The following is an 18,626-nucleotide window of genomic DNA, read 5'->3' on the forward strand; positions in this document are numbered from 1 at the left end:
TTGTGCCGCCGGGTCCTTCTCTCGGATTCCTTTTCCGCAGAGAAGGGAGGCTCCGTTTCCTCCCGGGTCGCCCGCGATCAGCGCCAAGAGGAGGGAGGGGTCTCTCTGGCCAAGCCTGGAGACGGTTCTGCCTCTCCGAGGCAGAAGCGGAGGGCCCGAGGAGAGCAGTCTCCTTCCCCATCCCACCGCAAATTCAGGGTGAATCCAGAGCCCGAGAGAATAAGCTCCTTGGGAAAACCCGGGCACAATTATCCGGATATTTGCTTGAAGGCAGTGCCTACACAGCTGGAGGACGGGTCCCTCTTTATCACCCCGAGATTCTGATCCTCCAAAATGCCACTTTAAGGCCTCTAATAAAATAAAAACCACCTTGTTTTTCCGCAGCAGGTTAGGCTCTCTCCCCACCCTCCTATTCCCTTGTGCCCGAGATAATTCGGACAATGGCTTCCAGCCCTCCACTTTCCCGGTAGGAAGACGCCCTCGTCTCCAAGGCAGGGCTCTCCGTGGTGAGACTCCGGGCGTTCTTTTCGTTTTCGTTTGGGGAACTTTCCTAACCCGAGAAGTGCGGGAGAGAAGGGAAGAGCTCGGGAAATTGAGCTCAGCCTTGTGAGGAAAGCGCTTTGCAAATCTGAAAGCGATCCCCAAAGGGAGTTAGGATTCCTAAAGCCTCACGCAGGAATGGCGGACAGGAGCGGCCCAAGTAACGACTTTCGGGGTCACTCCCTCCGCGGTGGGGGAGCCTTCCTCGCGGCTCCCGGCGTCCGAAGCGGGTTGGCTTCGGGCCCCGAAGCTGGGCTGCTGTAGGTAGCTCTGGAGCCGTAGTCTTCGGTGAATCGGAGACCCCCACCGCCCCTCAAGTCTCCCGGTCTGCCCCAGTCACGTTGAACCGGCCCTTCTCCGGGGCTCCTTCTGCCCTCTCCTTCCTAGGCTGGCAAAGAGGAACCCTCCCTTGGTTCCAGTGGCGGCTCTGCCACGGAACTCTAGCAAGACCCCCTCCTCCCATTTTCTGGGTCTAGGGATCTCGTTTTCCCTCGCGGTCCCATGGTCCCTAAACTCCGCCCCAACCTTCCAGGCTTCAGAAGCTGCGGCAGGCTTTCCCCCGGCCTCCTCCTGGCGGGTACCCCTTGGGCAGACCCGGCTCTCGGAGCTGGACACACAAAGAAGGATCCGCCCCTCAGAGGCGGGCTGGGCCAGGGCAGCGCGGGGCACCAGTCAGGCTCAGCCGGGCCCTGGACCCGCTGGGCCTCCGGGAGCACCGGGACTCGGGGGCTGCACCGGTCCGGGTTGGGGTGTCTCCAAAGTGGGAGGTGCTTCTGTTTCTGATTGGTGAGGGCTGGAAACTTTTGTGGAGTCCGTGGGCCCAGGAACCCCAAAGGACCCCCTCCCATAGACACTAACCTTGGAAGCGGTTTTGCTCAATGGGGCGTGTTTTCTATATCCGTCTAGATCCCTGGGGCTTGGAGGGGGACACGTGGATAATCGGCAGAGAGACTAACCTCTCTCTCTCTCTCTCTCTCTCTCTCTCTCTCTCTCTCTCTCTCTCTCTCTCTCTCTCTCTCTCTCTCTCTCTCTCTCTCTCTCTCTCCTCCCCTTGCCCCCACCCCACCCCCATCTTTCCTGGAACCTCCCGGCCCTCCTCGCTTGGCAGGCCGCACTGGAGTAGGCCGCTGCCATTGCCTTCCGCGGAGGAAGGTGGAGACGGAGGACCCCCGCTAGTCTTTTCCTCCTACCGGCCCGCCCCCCGCAGTGGGGAGAGGTGGAGAAGGGACAGCTAGGAGCGTACCCCTATAAATATGCCCCAGGTAAGTCTGAGCCTCCTAAACTGAAGCGGGGGGAAGGGACGGTGTGTCTGTGTCTGTGTTGGGAGGGGCTGCCGTTAAAAGGAGATTCAAATGCTCCTGGGGGACAGGGTGACCCCGCGGTCCCAAGCTGGGAGTTCTTCTGACCGGGGAGGGCAGTGCTAAAGACCACTCAGCTTCTTGGCCCTGGAAAGGAAGCAGGGGAGAAGGAATTCTCCCCCCGCCTCAGGAAGGACCAGAAGATTCAATTCAATATAATACAATCTTTATTCAGAGCAATTTCAAGGCCGGGGGTGGGGCGGAATTACCCTGGCGATCAGGAAGGGTCCAGCTTAGTACGAAGCGAGGCTAGGATTCAAATAAATTCAGGAGACATTTTTTCCCCCGCACCGATAACCGACCTAGGCAATGCGAATACAAAATTAAAAAGGAGGCAAAACGACCGTTGTTCTCAAAAAGCTTTCATTCTATTGGGGAATAGAACGCGTAAAGGAAACGTTTAATTGCAGATAAATTGAGGATGAGAACACTGTCAATTAGGAAGATCAGAGAAGGCTTCCCTTAGAAGGTGGCAATTGAAGGAGATCTTATCAGAAGCTGAGGAGTCTAAAAGTATGATGGGGATGGTAGTAATAATCACGCAGAAGTGTGGGGATGAAGATGCCGGTTCGGTGATGGTGAATTAGGAGGGTCAGGACAGTCGGGGTTTGCAGGATTGCTATTGATTTGCTTGTGACTTTGGACAAGTCACTCCTTTAGGCTCCTTCCGTTTCCTCTTTTGTAAAAGTTCAATCTAATTCAAGGAATATTTATGAAACACCTAGGTTCCCGCTCTGCCACTGGAGTGATAAAGATAAATGTAAGCCAGGCCGTGTCTTCCAGGAGCTTCCACACTAAGTGCGGGGGTGGGGAGAGAGACAAACACACAACTCATCCCTATTAGGGGAAAGTGAGATAAATTCGAGGGAATTTTCTTGGCCTGTGGGAGGTGTGTGGAGAGAACAACAAGCTCACCAGTTTGGAATTGCCTCTAGGGTAGAAGTCCCCAGAGCTTTCCAAAGCTTTGCTAGATCCACAATTAATTGCCACTCCATTCTGAAATTCGGATTAGCCTGAAGGTGCAATATGTAGAGTTAGAACGGAGGTCTTGGGCCAAGGTGAGGTTAGGACACCCAGTCCTGGAAGCCAGTGGGAGAAGAGACTCTGTCTGGGGGGAGGGAAGTATTCTTGGGGTTCCACTGCCCAGTCCTCAGTCTCCAAGAGATGGGTGAGCAAAGGTTGGAGGTTTTAGTGTGGTATTCTTCCCCCCCCCCCCCTTTTATCCTGCTGGGTATTTGGTGTTAATATTCCAGGCAGCTTTCATCATTGGTCAGTCCTGCCCCTTCCAAGGGTGTTCTGCTGTTCTGGACTGAGGAGGAGGACAGAAAGTGGCAGTCGGATAATCCATGAATGTAAAATACGGGGAGCAGCGAGAACCTGGCTCTGAGGCTTCTTGTCTGTGTGACCTTGGGCAGGCCAGATCATCAGGTGGAAGGTGTGGGAACTCTACCTTCCTACTTCCTAATCAGATGTTTGGGAAGCTATAGGAATGGGTTCCTTTTTTATGTGTTCTAGGAAAAAAAGATATTTTCTAGAGTCTAAACTACTCCGTTCATTAAAAACAAAATAAAAACATTATTTTGGGTGAAGACAAATAGGCAAAATCCTGCTCCTTAAGAAATTGACCATCTAGAAAGGGTAGGAGAGGAAGAGACAATGCAAATATATACAAACCCAACTTTAGAGTTCATCATGTCCAGCCACGTCATTTTATAAACGGGGAAACTGAGGCCCAGACATGGGACCAGACTTGGCATAAGGTCACTTATCGAGTGAATCATTCATTCAACAAGTGTTTATTGGACAAATGCAAAGTATCCAAGATAGTTCCAAGAGCTCTGTGACGGGCCTGGGATGAATGAGACCGGTGAATAAAAATAAGATGAATAAGAATATGCCACTCTCCGAGGCTAAGAAAACACGAGATTTAAAGCTTGATGAGACCTAAATCTCTAATTTCATAAATGAGAAAACTGAGGTAAAGCAGGTGAAAAAGGCACAAAGGCAAAATGGCAGAGCTGGGAATTTGATCCTGGGTCCCCTTGAAGCTAAACCCGATTCAAAAGGATTAATGTCCATAGACAACAATGACCGCGGGAATTGATGGCCGGGATGTCGTTAAGGAAGAGTACAAAGGAGGAGGTGTGATTAGATTTGATCTGGGAGCCCTGGGTTACTCGTCTCTACTACAGGTTTCGAATTGTCTGACCATTTGATCAAAGTGCTTTCTCCCACTGGGTCTCAGTTTCCTCTTCTGTAAAATGGGTCGTGAAAGTCATATCGCCTAGGATTGCTGTGAGGAAAACTCTTGAGGGATTGTTATTCTTATTATTCATTAGTATTGGCGTTCAGATGATTGTTGTGGATAGTTTTTGTGTAGGCTGCTCTCCCGGCATTTAGAGCATCACCGCCACTGTCCCTACTCCGCCCCTCATTGTCCCCTTTAAAATAAAAACCAGGAAGCGCTTCTCTTTCTCGACTGTTCAGATTAGAGCCCTTCCAACCCACTTTTGCCCGCCCAGGGAGCTGGACCAAACCACCATCCGGCATTTGGGGCCCTGCAGGACTAAGGAGGTGGGGAAATTGCCTGGGATGGGGGAGGTGAGAGGGAGGAAGCCGCTGGCGGAGAAGCGGGGCCCAAAGCCTGAGTTTCCCAGAGGGAACCCAGCCCTGGACTCGGAGTCCGGCTAATGCGGCCAAAGGGGCGGGAGATTCACTAGGCCATTCCCCCTTCCCCAGGGCAAGCTTCTGCCCAGGTTGGTCTGGAAGGAGAGCGGGCCCGGGACACTCCTCCCCTCAGCCCTTGGGTATAGGCTCAGGCAGACGGGGGCTGCCGAGCTCACTCACGCAGCTCAGGCTAGTCTCCGCTGACGGTCAGCAGCGTTTGGACTACCTTAGTCCAGCAGGGACCCTCAGCCGCGGCTGCTTCCTCCTACGCCTGCCCGCCGCGGAGGTTCGAGTGCTAGCTGACTCGGGTCTTTGTCTCAGGAAGCTTCCTAGACCAACGTCGAATGCCGAGTGTTTCGGCCGAATGTAGTCTTGCTCGTCCAACCTATTTTTCGTTTTGTTTTATTTTAATTCGTTGTTGTGCTTGTTTTCTTTTCACCAGTATAAAATTAAACAAGTCCAGTTTAGGGAATATTTATTTGTGAAAGATTGTGTTGAAATGCAGCGAGCTGGCCGTTCGGGCCGGGTCCCGCCCCTGGAGACCGTGTTGTGGAGTCCCCAGACCCTCACAGAGGAGCTGGGTAGCCGGGCTCAGCTTGCCGCTGGCGTGGCAGGCCGAGCGCGGGAAGAGGGCAGGGCTGGGACTGGCAGAGCAGCGCGGGGGCTGGGCAGGGTCCAGGCACATCGAAGCACAGCCGGGCAGGGGGGCTCAGGGCTCTAACCTTCCAGAACCGGTTATCTCGGGTCACCCGCAGTCTCGGGAATCTCTAGCCCTTCCTTAAGTTCACCAACCACGTCCTTTATTCAGCTCTATTCCCCAGGGCTGTCCGAACCCCGATTCCATTCTTAGAGAGCCGCCTTCGCCCATTTGTCTCCCCTTGTCTTCAGACGGGCAAAACTTTCCCCGTGAGGGCGGCAGGGCCAGGAACCTTAGCCCCTTTTCTTAAAGTCCAAACTGAGGCTCCGATGGGAGCCGAACCGCCTGGCCCAAGGGCTCACGGACCACAAAGGTCAGAGCAGGATCGGAATTCAGGGCTTTCCGGACTCCACTACGTCCAGTAGCCGAGAGCCAGTCTGGGCTTGGGGCCTTCCTTGGCGATTCCGTTTTCAATGGAGATTTGCCATTTATGACAAGGCCTGGCAGCCTTGGGAAGGGGAGAATCTCCTCCCTTCAACCCTCTGATCTGGGGGCATTCCCTTCCCAGGGCATAGGTGTAGGTTACCTCCTGGCCCTCTGGGGTTAGGGGTGACCCGGACTGGGAAGAAGAGGGCTGAGAGATCCAGAACCCGGGGGATTCCCTCCGAATCTGGATCAAAACCGGGGCCTAGACTTTCGTTAGCAGTCCCCTGCGCTAGTGCGGCCCCGCTTGCTGCGAATCCCTGACTCGGATCTTCAGGCCTAGTTCCTCCCCTGGCTGAAACTCGCGCAGCTAGCAGGGCGGAGCTTGGGGTTCTGGGCCTCAGAACCACCCCGAGGGTCCTTATCGAGGAACCTCCCCCGCCCCCCGCAGCCTCCAGCTCGGTTTGAGTCCCGTACCCCGGTCCTAGCCATTGTTGGCGTCTTTCAGAATCACGCTTCGAACGCCCCGGGTTTGCTGGCGGTTGCGCCTGCCCAGTCCGAGTCCCCGGTCCTGGTCCCGCGAGGGGTTTGGTCTGCGGTGTGTGTGGAGGAGGAGGGGAGAGGAGGGCTCAGATGTGGGCCCCTGTTAAGAACCTCTGTACCCCCTGGGTTCGGCTGCGCCGGCTTGCTCCCTCGGGTGGCTGGACGTCCCTTCAGATTGGTTTGGCTTGAGGGGGAGGCAGGCCCGTAGCTAAACCAAGGGAGGGTGAACTAATGCTCCCACCAGCTGAAAAGGACTCTGGTAGACAGACTGGACCGCACGTTAAGTACGCCCCCTCCTCTTTTTTTCTCGGAAGCGCATGAGTTTTCCTTCTCCCGGTGTGTGTTGGATTCTTGTACAAATGGGAATGATCTCTCAGCACCCCGGCGCGGCTGCTGCTCTCTGTTAGCGCCCGGAATCCCGAGAAGCCCCAGTTCCTGGCACACCCCACCTTGGCCCCCACGGGGGCCGCGTTTTCGGATGGGAGGGAGGGCGAGGCGAAGGGTGGGGAAGGGCGTATGGGCGTGAGGGAAAGGGGACCGAGTAGAGGGATTAAGGAAGGGAGAATTCGTTTTTCCCTCCCAGCTCTACTCTCCACTCTTCACTCTCGGTTGATTCTCCGAGGTTCCAGGTCCCCGAGGAAAAGGTGCAGAGCTGGGGCTGGGAGAGGGAGAAAGAGGGGAGACAGGGGGATTGGGAGATTGGGGGAGGGTAGAAGGAAGAAGAGGAGAGCGGGGAGGGAGCGAGAGTGGGGGGGGGAGTGGGGCAAGGGGAGCCCCCGGAGGGGAAAGCAGGCAAAGGGGGCTGTGTGTCCGTTTTTCCGCGCCTCTCTACCCTTTCCCCTCCGAGGCCCCAGACCGGACACTGCGCCTCTGGGGAGAATTATTCTTTTCCGTTTTTTCTCCCTCTCTCGTTCTCCTTTCATTGCCATTAAATAAATAAATAACCCCCTCTTTCTTCTGGTCGTCTCTCCCCCCCTCCTCGTGTGTGTCTCCCCCTCCCCGTCCCTGTCCCCCGCCCCCGCCCCCTCCCCGGGTCCCCACGCTTCCTGTCCCCGCCTGCGGGCGCTGCGTGTCCGTCCCTGTGACCGTCCGTCCGTCCGTCTGTCCGTCCTCGTCTGTGTCTGCCTGTCCGTCTGTGTCCCCGCAGGATGATGGAGCGGCAGCCAGCTGAGCTGCCCCCCAGTGACCCCCCGCGGGATGCAACCCCCGGGACTAGCGGCAGCGGTGGCGGCGGGGGCGGCTCGGAGCCCGAGCCTGAGTCAGAGTCCCGCATGGAGCCGCCGCGGCCCCCCCCCCCACCTCCTCCTCCTCAACGGCGTTGCCAAGGAGACCGGCCGGCCGGCCCCCGACCCCCCCGTCATCGAGTTGGCCCCCCGCCGCGGCCCGGGGGGCGGCGCCCGCGACTTAAAGGGCCGCGACGCAGAGGCGCGCCAGAGGGTGCCCACCACGGAGCTGTGTCGGCCACCCGCCTCTGCCCCGGCCTCGGCGCCCGCCCCAGTAGAGCCCCCCAGCGACGGCCGCATGGTGCAGCTGAGCCCCACCGCGCTCCCGGGACAGGCGGCCGCCGCCGCCGCGGGCAGGGCCATGCTCTACGGCCTCGGGCAGCCGCTCGCCTCGCTCGGCAGGTTCGTATCCGAGGCCCGGGAAAGGGGAGGACGGAGGGAGCGGCGTGTGGAGACCGGGACCCGGAGAGGGGCTTGCAGGCCGGGGTGAGGGAAAGAGACGTGGAGATGGGGACGCGTTTGTGGGAGGGGGACCAGGGTGTGGGGATGGACGCCGGGAGAGGGGGATAGGGACCGCCGAGGGGGGACGAGGCCGGGAGGTGGGCATGGAGGACCGGCTTGTGAGGCCGGGGATCGGGGTTGTGTGTTGGGGGAGGGGGCGGAGGTGAAACCGGGAGGATCCCACCGGTCCGGCGGAGTCTGAGGGAATGAGCCTGCGTGGGCCAGGGGAAGGTGTGCTGCTGCTCTCAGGCGACATATGTGTCGTACCGGCGCCCAGGTTCCCATCACCGTCATCTCCCGCACTGTTTTCGGAGCGAGGGCATTGCGTTTCTGTGCTTGTGTGTTCGGATCTGTGTATTCTGTTTGTGGGATGTGTGTGTGTGTGTGTGTGTGTGTGTGTGTGTGTGGGTGTGTGTGTGTGTGCGATATATGAGTATGTGTGTGTGATGTGAGTGTGATGTGAGAATGTGTGTGTGTGTGTGTGTGTGTGTGTGTGTGTGTGTGTGTGTGTGTGTGTGTGTGTGAAGGCAAGCAAGGAGGATCGCTCCGTCCGTCTCCCTGTTCTTGTCCTTGCTTGGATGCACTGAGTTCGTGGCTGCCCTTTCTCAGAGCCCACCTTCGGACTCTTCTTCCTCTCCCTCTGTCTCTAAGCCTGTGTCTCTTTCTTTTCATCCTTCTCCTTCTTTCCCCTTTTCCTCTGTATTTCTCCCTCTGTCTCTAAGCCTGTGTCTCTTTCTTTTCATCCTTCTCCTTCTTTCCCCTTTTCCTCTGTATCTCTTCCTCTGGCTCTCTCCATTTCTCCGTCTCTGTGTCTGTCTCTTTGTGTCCGGCTCCCCTTCCTCCGTCCTCCCACTGCGCTGGCTCGCTAGGGCGCTCGCTGCTTGCCCGTGCACTTCTACGTGTGCCCCATTTCGTATGTCCCCCCCTCTGTCCGTCTCTCATGTTCTGTACCTGTCCGCTGTTCTAAAGGGTCTCCCTCTCTCCTCCGGGTGGGTCCGTCTGACTGTCGGAAGAGCGGAAAATGCCGGGGCAGAGGGAGCCGGAGAGTCTGACGTTCGCAGGCTCCTCTTCCCCTTCCACCCTCCCAAACTCTGACAGAACCCTGCACTGCCCCTCCCCCCTCCCGTGTTCCCGAAGCCTCCCCCGCCTCTCCTCTGCAGAGAACGTGCCCGCTTCTCCCTTACCCCCCGCCCGACTCAGGCTGCTGGGAGAGGGCCCTCGCTGAGCCTCCGCTTGCGGCGAAGCAGCTCTGGAGAGGAAGGGGAGGGAGCTGAGGAAGGGGAGGAAGGGGAGGAGGTGAGCGAGGGAATCTGGGCCCAACTTTAGTGCACACCCCCTTACCCCCGGCCCGTGTGGGTGTGAGAGTCCGCCGGGAAGGTGGTGGAGACGGTACCTCTGTCCCCTTGCCCACTCTTCCTTCTCTTCCCGACAGCGGCTTTTTCGGGGAGCCAGACCCCTTCCCGGTGTTTACCAGCAACAACCGGGTCAAGAGGAGACCCTCGCCCTACGAAGTGGAGATCAATGACGGTGAGTCAGTCCTCCCCCGGCTCCCCCTCCCCCTCCCGCCGGGCTCCCTCCTCCTTTTCTCGCCTCCTTCCTCCTCCGGAGGGGGAGGGGGACAGTTTTTGAGCTATTTGGCTTCTGACGAGAGTCAGGGATCAATCCTGCGGGCCCGGCAGCCGGGAGAACCCGAGAGAACTGACCTCGAGCCAGACGGGGGAGTCCTTCACCCCTCCGAGCTCAGGCAAGTCTCGAAAACCGGAAATTGCAGGAGAGGTCATCCCGAATTAATGAAATTCCTCTCCCCAATCCTCCGGTACTCACATACATAATACATTTTCTGAGATATAGTTTCATATATGCGTACATGCCATATATAGAACATACGTATATATATATATATATATATATGTATATATATAAACTGTTTAATACAATTTTATTTTTATTTTTTTGCTGAGGCAGTTGGGATTAAGTGACTTGCCCAGGGTCACACGGCTAGGAAGTGTTAAGTGTCTGAGACCAGATTTGAACTGAGGTCCTCCTGACTTCAGGGCTGGTGCTCCATCCACTGTGCCACCTCGCTGCCCTTTGAGGAAGTATTTGAACTCAGAGCTTTCGGGCTCCAAGCTCAGCATTTGACTCTTCAATTCACCACCTCCTCCTCCTCCTCCTCCTCCTCCTCCTCCTCCTCCTCCTCCTCCTCCTCCTCCTCCTCCTCCTCCTCCTCTTCCTCCTCCTCCTCCTCCTCCTCCTCCTCCTCCTCCTCTTCCTCCTCCTCCTCATCATCATCATCATTATTATTATTATTAATATTGAAACTTTCTTGATATTTATCTAGCTGTGAGGACATGTGGATTAGCCAAAGGGAAGATGAGGCCCATGACCATGCTGAGAGGAAAAGGGCAGAGAGTTTGGAGTTAAGCTGTCCTTGGGGAAAATGGCCAGATTAAGTAAAATTAAGCAGACATTTATTAATGTCTTGTTCTATGGGTCTGGTGGAAATAACAAAGCTTAGCTGAGATAACGGAAGGGCAGGAAACCTTTGCTCCCAAGGATGGCTTGTAATTAGCAGGACTAAATGATCAAGGATGGAGCCCATCTGGCCCCAACATTATCAGGGATCATCTGGGGGTTGGGTCATGCTACTTTACCCCAACTCTTCTTGGGATGGGGAGTAGCAATTACTGGGGGATTCCCTCATGTCTAGTTTCCTTTTCAATCTTTTTGCTAGTTGGGGGAGATTACAGTTCACACCCTCCCTTGGAGCTTTATTCAATTGAAGGTGACATTGTTCCACCAAGCACAAAGTAATTGGCCCCGTGGAAAGGAACCCCGGGGTAAAGTTGGGATTGAAACCTAAGGTTCTGTGGTCAAGGCCAAGGCTGGAGGGGTAGTTTAGAGCTGTTTGGAACCTATGAGGAGGCCTTGATGGCTAGAGCGTAGTGACATAGAAAAGGCACCAGTCGTTTATAATTAGACTGGAAGGGTAGTAGGGGCCAAGTTGGGGAGGGCCCTGAATGCCAGACTCAGGATTTTAGACATTGCCTGTTGGGCCAGAGCTTGGGGAGAGGAGGGTAACCCTTGTAGGTGTGTGAACTGTCATGCACACAGCCCAATTTGAGCTTTCAGAAGCATTTCCAGTCAAATTGTTTCAGAATCAGAGAGTAATGCAGACTGGTGGGTCTGGGGGGTGGGAAATAAAATTTAAAGGGGTAAAAACTACCTATTTAATTCGATAAACCTCCCACTTTGTTCCAACTCTTTCAGTGAGTCCCACACTATCCATCCCCCCTCCCCCAACCCAGTAAGACTAAGAGAAACAGAGAGGAGAAAATAAAGGAATAAAGAAACAGGAGAAAGTGGAGGCATTGAAGAGAAAGAATGAAAAAAGGTTGGATAAAAAAAGAGAAGCAAGGGAAAGAAAAGGATGAAGGAGAAGAGACTCTAATTTAACTAGCTGTGTGACCATGGACGAGTCATTCTCCTCAATGAGGAGAGTTCTTATTCAAAAATGAGGGAGTTCTTATTCAATTCTACTCAAGTCAACACAATAGACATTTGTGAAATCCCTACAATGTGCAGTGCAATTCTGGGAGATTTGTGAGGTTTAGATCAGATAAGTTGAGGAAGCGAAAGTCTTTGATTCCAAAACTGTGGTATCTCTTCTTTCCCTGAAGTTCTAGGATGTAGGGAGTCGTTAGAAGGAGGTGTGAGTGTAGGTGTGAAGAAATCAATGCTAGGGAAGACTGACAGGTGGAGAGCATAGTTGTCTCAGCTGGCTTTTGGTCCCCATTTCCCAGCTAAGGTGGAATGGTCCTCTCCAGAGATCTGACACTCTGGGGTCAACATCCATTTCCTTGTAGGGACAGCCCCGCAGGTGTGCTGTGTTTTTCTGCCCTGGACCTCAGAAAGCAGGAAGCCCAGCTTGACCCATGGAGGAAAGGCATTGGAGGGATCCCTCAGGGGCCTTGGTGTGCTAGTCTCACTCCCTTCGATAGTATTTCATTCACCAGAAAATTAGTTTTCCCACAGACTGAGGGGGATGAGATTAGAGAGAGCTAGAAGGGACCTTGGAAGGATCGTGAAACCCTAGAAGGAACTGGAGAATAAAGAATGTCAGAACTTCAAGAGGCCTTACAATGTCAGAGGTTAGAGCTTGGAGGGACTTCAGAATTCCCTGCCACTGTTGCTGGCTACCTGTGGCACTTTAAGCAGATCATGGTTGCTCTGGGCTTTTGTCTCTTCATCTAAAAAAATAAAAAGAGTTGAACTGAATGACCTTTAAGATCCTCTCAAACACTCAATTTGAGATCCCAGGGTTGATTGCTCTATGAGGTAATGATCAAGAACTTGGAGAGACCCTAAAATAAGTGAGTCCGAATATTGGGAGGGATTCTAGGTAAAAAAATAAATAGGACACCCAGAAAGGACCTTAGAATACAAACCAATGATTTTCAGTCCAGGAAGGGACCTGGGGATTTCAGAGTGGAGAGACCCCTCTGAGATCTTCTTCTTCAAATCTCAGCTGCAAAAAATGGAGCTAGAACTTTAACCCCAGGGATTGGTCTCCTAATTCAGGAATCTTTCTGAGAGAAAAAGAAATAGAGAGAGAGAGAGAGAGACAAATAGACAGATGCACAGAGATAGACAGATACAGAGAGACAGATAGAGACACAGAGACAGAGACGGAGATAGACAGAGACACAGAAAAAGCCAGAAACTGACAGAGAGGTATACACATACGCAGACTGAGACCAAAAGACCAAGACAAAGATACAAAAAAACCCCATAAAGACAAAAGAAGAGAGACAGAGAGGAAGAGACAGAGACATATACACAGAGACAGAGATACAAAGACACAGAAAAAGCCCGAAACAGACAGCCAGCCAGAAACACAGACTGAGATTGAGAGACCAAGACAAAGATACAAAAAGAAAGACAAAGACAAAAAGAGAGACAGAGAGGAAGGGACAGAGACAGACAGACAGACAGAGACAGATACAGGAGAGACAGAGACACAGAAAAAGTCAGAGACAGACAGACCTATACTCACACAGTTTGATAGACACACCCATATGGAAACAGAGAGACCAAGATAGAGATTCAAAAAATAAGACATAATATCAAAGAGAGAAAGAGACAGAGAACAGAGTGATAAAGAGAAATAGAGAGTTGATGAAGTGAAAGTCTTTGATTCCAAGACTCCAGTGTCTCTTCTTTCCCTGAGGTTCTAGGATGCGGAGAAGCCTGAAGTCAGAGTGATACATAGAAAGAACTGAGGAAAGGAAAAAGACAAAAACAGAGAAGAGAGATGTGGAGAGACAAACATGTGAAACAAGAGAGAAGACAAGTCTGCAGGCCCTTTTTGGGATGCTCCATGGCTTCTGTGATTTTAGTGCCTGGGCTGAGCACCAGCTTAACTGGAAAGAATAGAGAGCTTCCAGTCTAACCCCCTTATTTTATTTTAAATATGGAAATAATTTAGGCCAGAGAGGTTAAATGCGAAGTGGTACAGCGGTTAGTTCACTGGCCTTGGTGTGGGGGAGAAAGGAAAGTGTTCAAATTCTGCCCTGGCACTTACTAGCTACGTGACCTGGAGCAAAAGTCACTTCCCATCTGAGTCCTAGTTTTCCCATCAGTAAGATGGGGATGACAATAACATGTACCTCATAAGGATGAGCTGATATTTGTAAAGCCCTTTGCAGGCTGCTATAGAAATGCTAGCTATTCTTATTAAGTGACTTGCTCAAAGTCACACAGTTAGTAAAGTGTCTAAGGGAGAATTTGAACTCTTACCTTCCTGACTCAAAATTCATTACTCTTTCCCTCCCTTTCAGCTATGGAAGTCAGCGGGGTGGGGATGGGGTGGGAGAGCCACTGGGAAGGTTAGTGGGCACAACGGATTGGCCATGTTCTCTGACCCTTGTGCTCCCTCCCAGGCCCCCACACCAAGGTCGTCCGGCGCATCTTCACCAACAGCCGGGAGCGGTGGAGACAGCAAAACGTTAATGGAGCATTCGCTGAGCTCCGAAAACTTATCCCAACTCATCCCCCCGATAAGAAGCTCAGCAAAAATGAAATACTGCGTCTGGCTATGAAATACATCAACTTCTTAGCCAAGCTCCTCAATGACCAAGAGGAGGAGGGCAGCCAGCGGGGCCGAGTGGCCAAGGATCCCGTGGGGACTGGCAGTGCTGGCGGCGGAGGAGCCGGGACAGGCCCTGGAGCGGGCCCAGCTACTGACGACCTCCTCCACGACGCCCTCTCGCCTAACTCCAGCTGTGGCAGCTCCCTGGATGGCGCTGCCAGTCCCGACAGCTACACAGAAGATTCTGAGCCGAAGCACCCAGCTCGAAGCCTCCACCCGGCCCTATTGCCTGCCGAGGGCACTGGCCCACGGTGATGGGCCCTGCCAAAGGGCAGCTCTTGTGTGGCTGGGAGGGTGTGAACTTGGGGAAAGGCACAAGGCCAATGGATGTAGCAGGATGTGGGAGTGGGGGGAATGATGGGTCCAGGAAAAGACTGATCTAGAAGCTGGGGGATGGACACTATGACCTTTCTTGGGCCTGGCTCATCTGGCCAAACCCTATGTGTCACATGTCATGGGAATTGTGGATGAATGGTGATGTCTTTGGTGACTCTCTCTCCTGCATCCTTGGCCTTTGCCCACTCTGGCTCTGGAGTTGGCATCTGTGTGGACACAGCACGGTTGGTAGTGCAGAAGGAAGAAGACTCATCTCTCCCCCACTATCTTGTGGACTAACCTCTGGACACTTACTGGCCCCACACCCCACCTAATCTCCAGAACCAGGTCCAAGGCCCCAGGAACTCCCCCATGCCTGTCCTTTCACACCACACTGAATTGTTCTGTTTCAGACTTTGGCCTTTGGGATGGCCCAAACCCCAGTCGCCCTGTCTCCCATGGCTCTTCCCCTTGGTGGTCACTTGAGGGCCAGAGGCATGGTGGGGAGAGTGGGAAGTCAACACTTTCCAGAGGGGCAGCATCTGCATCCTCTTCTGGAAGGAAAGGTACCCAGTTCTCTGTCCCACTCTGTCCTGGCCCTCCCCCCATCACAGTCTGTAGCTGCTGAGTGATCACCCCTGGTCTCGGGTTCCCATTGTTGTGACAGCCTCAATGGCCGGTCATCGTCACAACATTCATGAAGGGCATGATCACAATCCAAGACTCCAGGAGCAAAAGCATTTGCTTGGTTTGGGGATGAAACTGAGGCTCCCCTCATTCCTGGCTGCTAACTTTGGGGCTCTAATCACTGTAGAAATCCAAGCGGTCAGATGGAGGAGCGATTGAGGAAGCTGAGGACCCAACTGGGACTCAAAAGACCCAGGTTTTTGATTTAACTGTTACTTACTGTGTGGCCTTGGTCAAATACCTTCCCTTCTCTGGGCCTCAGTCCCCTCACCCAGTTGGGACCAACTAGATGGTCTATCTAAGCTCTCATCCTCCCAGAGCCTGCTCCCAGTTCTGCTGCTCACCAGCCCTGTGATCTTGGGCAGGTCTCTCCCTGTGTAATATGGAGGCTTCAGCTTGGGGAGCCTCTCTAGGTCCTTTCTTCTCCAATCCCAAGCACCTGCCCTGCCTGGTAATGAGACCTGGGGAGCCTGGGTGTGTGTAACAGAGGGCTGGACTTGAAGAGTCTCTACTCGGTTCATTGCCCTTTCAGACACCAAGTCCATTTGAGTACAGATTGTCCTGGGAAGGGCTGGGGACTCTCCCGAATGACCTTATACCTGGTCTGGCTTGTAGGCAAGACTCCAAGCTCTTCCACGGCTTGGGTGTCCACCGACAGTCCTGGGCCTCCCCAGCCTCCAGCGTCTCACTTAATGTGGTGAGCATGCTCCTGAGAAAGAAACTGTAAATGGAAGTTTTGTACATCCAATTCTGTCTGAAAGGACACTTAGGGTGACCCCTTTTGTAAAGTGAAGAATTCTTTTTGTAAATGACTCATTACTCCCTAATTTGTTTTATGTGTAAGGTCGAAGGGTTGGACTCGGGGTCTGCAGAGAGTGAGGTCTGCCTGTAGCTGTGTGGAGAAAGAGGCCCCCAGAATTTGCAAGATGACTCCAGTTCCCCTTCTGTGTCTCTCACTGGAGGCTTCTTTTTTCATCCGTGACTGACTGTGGTGCTGTCTGAAAGCCCGGCCATCACTCTGCAGCAGGATCGTCAGGGTGCTTGAGCCCTGGCCACATCATGACACTTTACCTGCTCTCTGGCAGCAGGCATCAAGGTACAGCTGTGTGGAAAGGAGCTGAGCAGATTACCTGTCCATGGTCCTGCAGTGGCTGTCTAATGGCATAGGGACTTTGGCCTGCTCCTGGAGAGGTACCCCTCTTTTTTGGAGGGGGCAGATAGTAATAGCCTGACTTGGGAAGGGACACTGAAGTTTTCTCAGTGTTTCTATCCCAACTCTGCTCTGAGCTCCTTGGACCCACTTCTCATGACTCACCTTGATAATTTCCATTTTACAGCCCTCAAGGTTTGGTTGTTCCTTTGCTATCAAATAGTCTCTATTTTACAGATGAAGAAACCAAGGTGAAATTATTTGTCTGTGGCCACATGTCAGTCAAGAGATGGAAATATGGTCCCGGCCTCCCCTGGGGCTCCCATTTTCTATAGCTTATGCTTAACATCTTATACCCTCCTTCCTGATAGGCTCCTATTTTCAAACCCAAAGCCTCTGTGGAAACCAGGAGAGAGACAAGGAGTAGCTTAGGACTCGGGGTCCAGCTTCAACAATGTGGGTTGGTCAGCAAAAAGGGTGTGAGGGACACTTCCCAGGGAGAACAAGAGAGCTTTGTCCTTCCTTGATGAACTGGAATATAGACTGAGGCTGTGACCATGGGTTCCAGTCCATATTTCCCTTCTGAGTTGCTAACAGCTTGCTTCTTGTTTCTGGGCTCAGTGACAAATGGGACACGATCAGAGTCCCATCTCTTTCCCAGGATGGTCGCGAGATCCACTGGAGGCTATGTATGTGAACATCTATTGGGGAAGTTTAAAGCCTAGGCTAAGCAAAATGAGGTATGAGGCTCCCTTCTGAAGGTGGATTTCCCCCCTAGATGTGTCCTCTTTGTTTTTTGCTATAGCTCAAACTCTTTGGGCAACATCGAACTCTTGTTCTCCACATATGTACATTATCCAGATAATTTAGATCCTGAACTATTTCTGCCTAAAATCTCTGGATAATTGAGGTCATTAGATACATTTGGACACTTTTGCTCTCTTAGGCTAAGGTGTGTCTCTTTCTGTAGGGAGGAGAGTAGGAAAGGAAAGGGTTTTTTCAGAGAATGGATCTGGGTTGGGGAGAGTGCATGGAAATACATCATATCACAGGATCAACCCAACTTGATCCAGTGTAGGAGGTAGCCAAGGCTTTAGCAGAGGCTCAAAAATCACTTGGGTTTTTTTCCTTTCCCCTGGAAGAAATAAGTAAATTCTAGGAAAGAGATGAAAACAAATGGGAGGACAATTTAATTCCCTTCAAAAAGCATTCATTAAACATCTCTTGTATGTCTGGCACTGTGGCAGTTGCTGGGGATACAAATGAATAACAAACCAGTGCCTGCCCTCAAAGAGCTTAAATTCTACTGGGGGAAAGAAAAGAGCACAGAGAATACAAGTCAATCTCAGCATAAATAACATTCTAAGGAAAATGGAAAAGAATGTCATAATAGAAAATATTCTGAGAGCAAAGGTCAATGTGACAATTTGGGGAAATTGCCTATTTTTTCACTAATATTCTCTTTTTCTGTACGTATGTATGTGTAGCTGAAAGACACGATGGTACAATCTTTACAAATTTCTCCAAATGAGACAAAACCCAGTGGCCGTAGCCTACCAGCTACATTTGGTCTCAAGTTTTGGGAGCGGGTCTAGTTGTACTTGTGATTTCAATGGTACCTGGCCCCCTGGGAGCCCAGATTTCCTCCGGTCTCTGCCCTATGTCTGCGTACGTAAGTGGCTCCCCACATTTTCCAGGGGCAGCTCCTTGGGTCCATGTACTGTATGGGATGATTTTGGCTGGCCTCTGCATTCTCCTGCAGAGAGGGAGTAATCACCCTTGGTACTGTTGCCTTGGAGGACCACTGAGGCGAGCACTGGGGAGTACAACTCCGGGAGAGAAAAGGCCTTTTGGTGGTGATGAGTGTGTTTGCACTTGTGTGTGTATGTGTGAGAGAGAGTGTGTGTGTTTGCGTATGTGTATGAGGAGTATATTGGGGGATAAGATTTCTAAATAAAAGTTTTACAGAGTGGCCATGGCTTCTGCTGTCTTTGTGCTGGAGAGGGTGGGAGGAAGGGAGGGTTTTGGTTGGAAGGGCCATCGGGGAAGATGGAGATCACTTGTCTATCTGTCAAAGAATGCATACCTGTTCAAAGACAAAGTGGACTGGGATTTTTTCCAAGGTTTCTTCTAGCCCTATCAGTTTGCTCTGTAAGTTAGGAGAAGGGTCAATGTTTTCATACTTGGTCGAAGGGGAGCAATGGAGGGGAATATAAGGAAAATCGAAGACTATCTGCGCTACCAAACACTGGGCTCCCCAACTTTAGAGCAGAGATGCGATGATCCTTTGCTTGGGGATGTTGTAGAGAAGATTCCTGGAGGTCTTGGAGGGGGCCTAGGGGCCCCCCAAAGCATTTCTTATTCAGAATTTTGTGACTGCTGTTTCTTGTCCAGGCTTCCTCCTTTGTTTCCTTCTCTCCAAACAGCTCCT

The 18,626-nt window shown here is 52.6% G+C and overlaps 1 protein-coding gene across 1 annotated transcript; it reads left to right on the forward strand.

The window, feature by feature from the left end:
• Positions 1 to 4,521: 4,521 nt before the first annotated feature.
• TAL1 (TAL bHLH transcription factor 1, erythroid differentiation factor) lies at positions 4,522 to 18,167 on the forward strand. Its single transcript, XM_074266013.1, is given in 5 exon segments — positions 4,522 to 6,452; positions 7,316 to 7,454; positions 7,456 to 7,793; positions 9,325 to 9,419; positions 13,835 to 18,167. Coding segments are annotated over 5 exon segments (1,089 nt in total). The 5' UTR covers positions 4,522 to 6,399; the 3' UTR covers positions 14,299 to 18,167.
• The last annotated feature ends 459 nt before the right edge of the window (positions 18,168 to 18,626 follow it).

The sequence above is a fragment of the Sminthopsis crassicaudata genome, chromosome 4 (assembly GCF_048593235.1).
Source record: "Sminthopsis crassicaudata isolate SCR6 chromosome 4, ASM4859323v1, whole genome shotgun sequence".
NCBI classification, from domain to species: domain Eukaryota; kingdom Metazoa; phylum Chordata; class Mammalia; order Dasyuromorphia; family Dasyuridae; genus Sminthopsis; species Sminthopsis crassicaudata.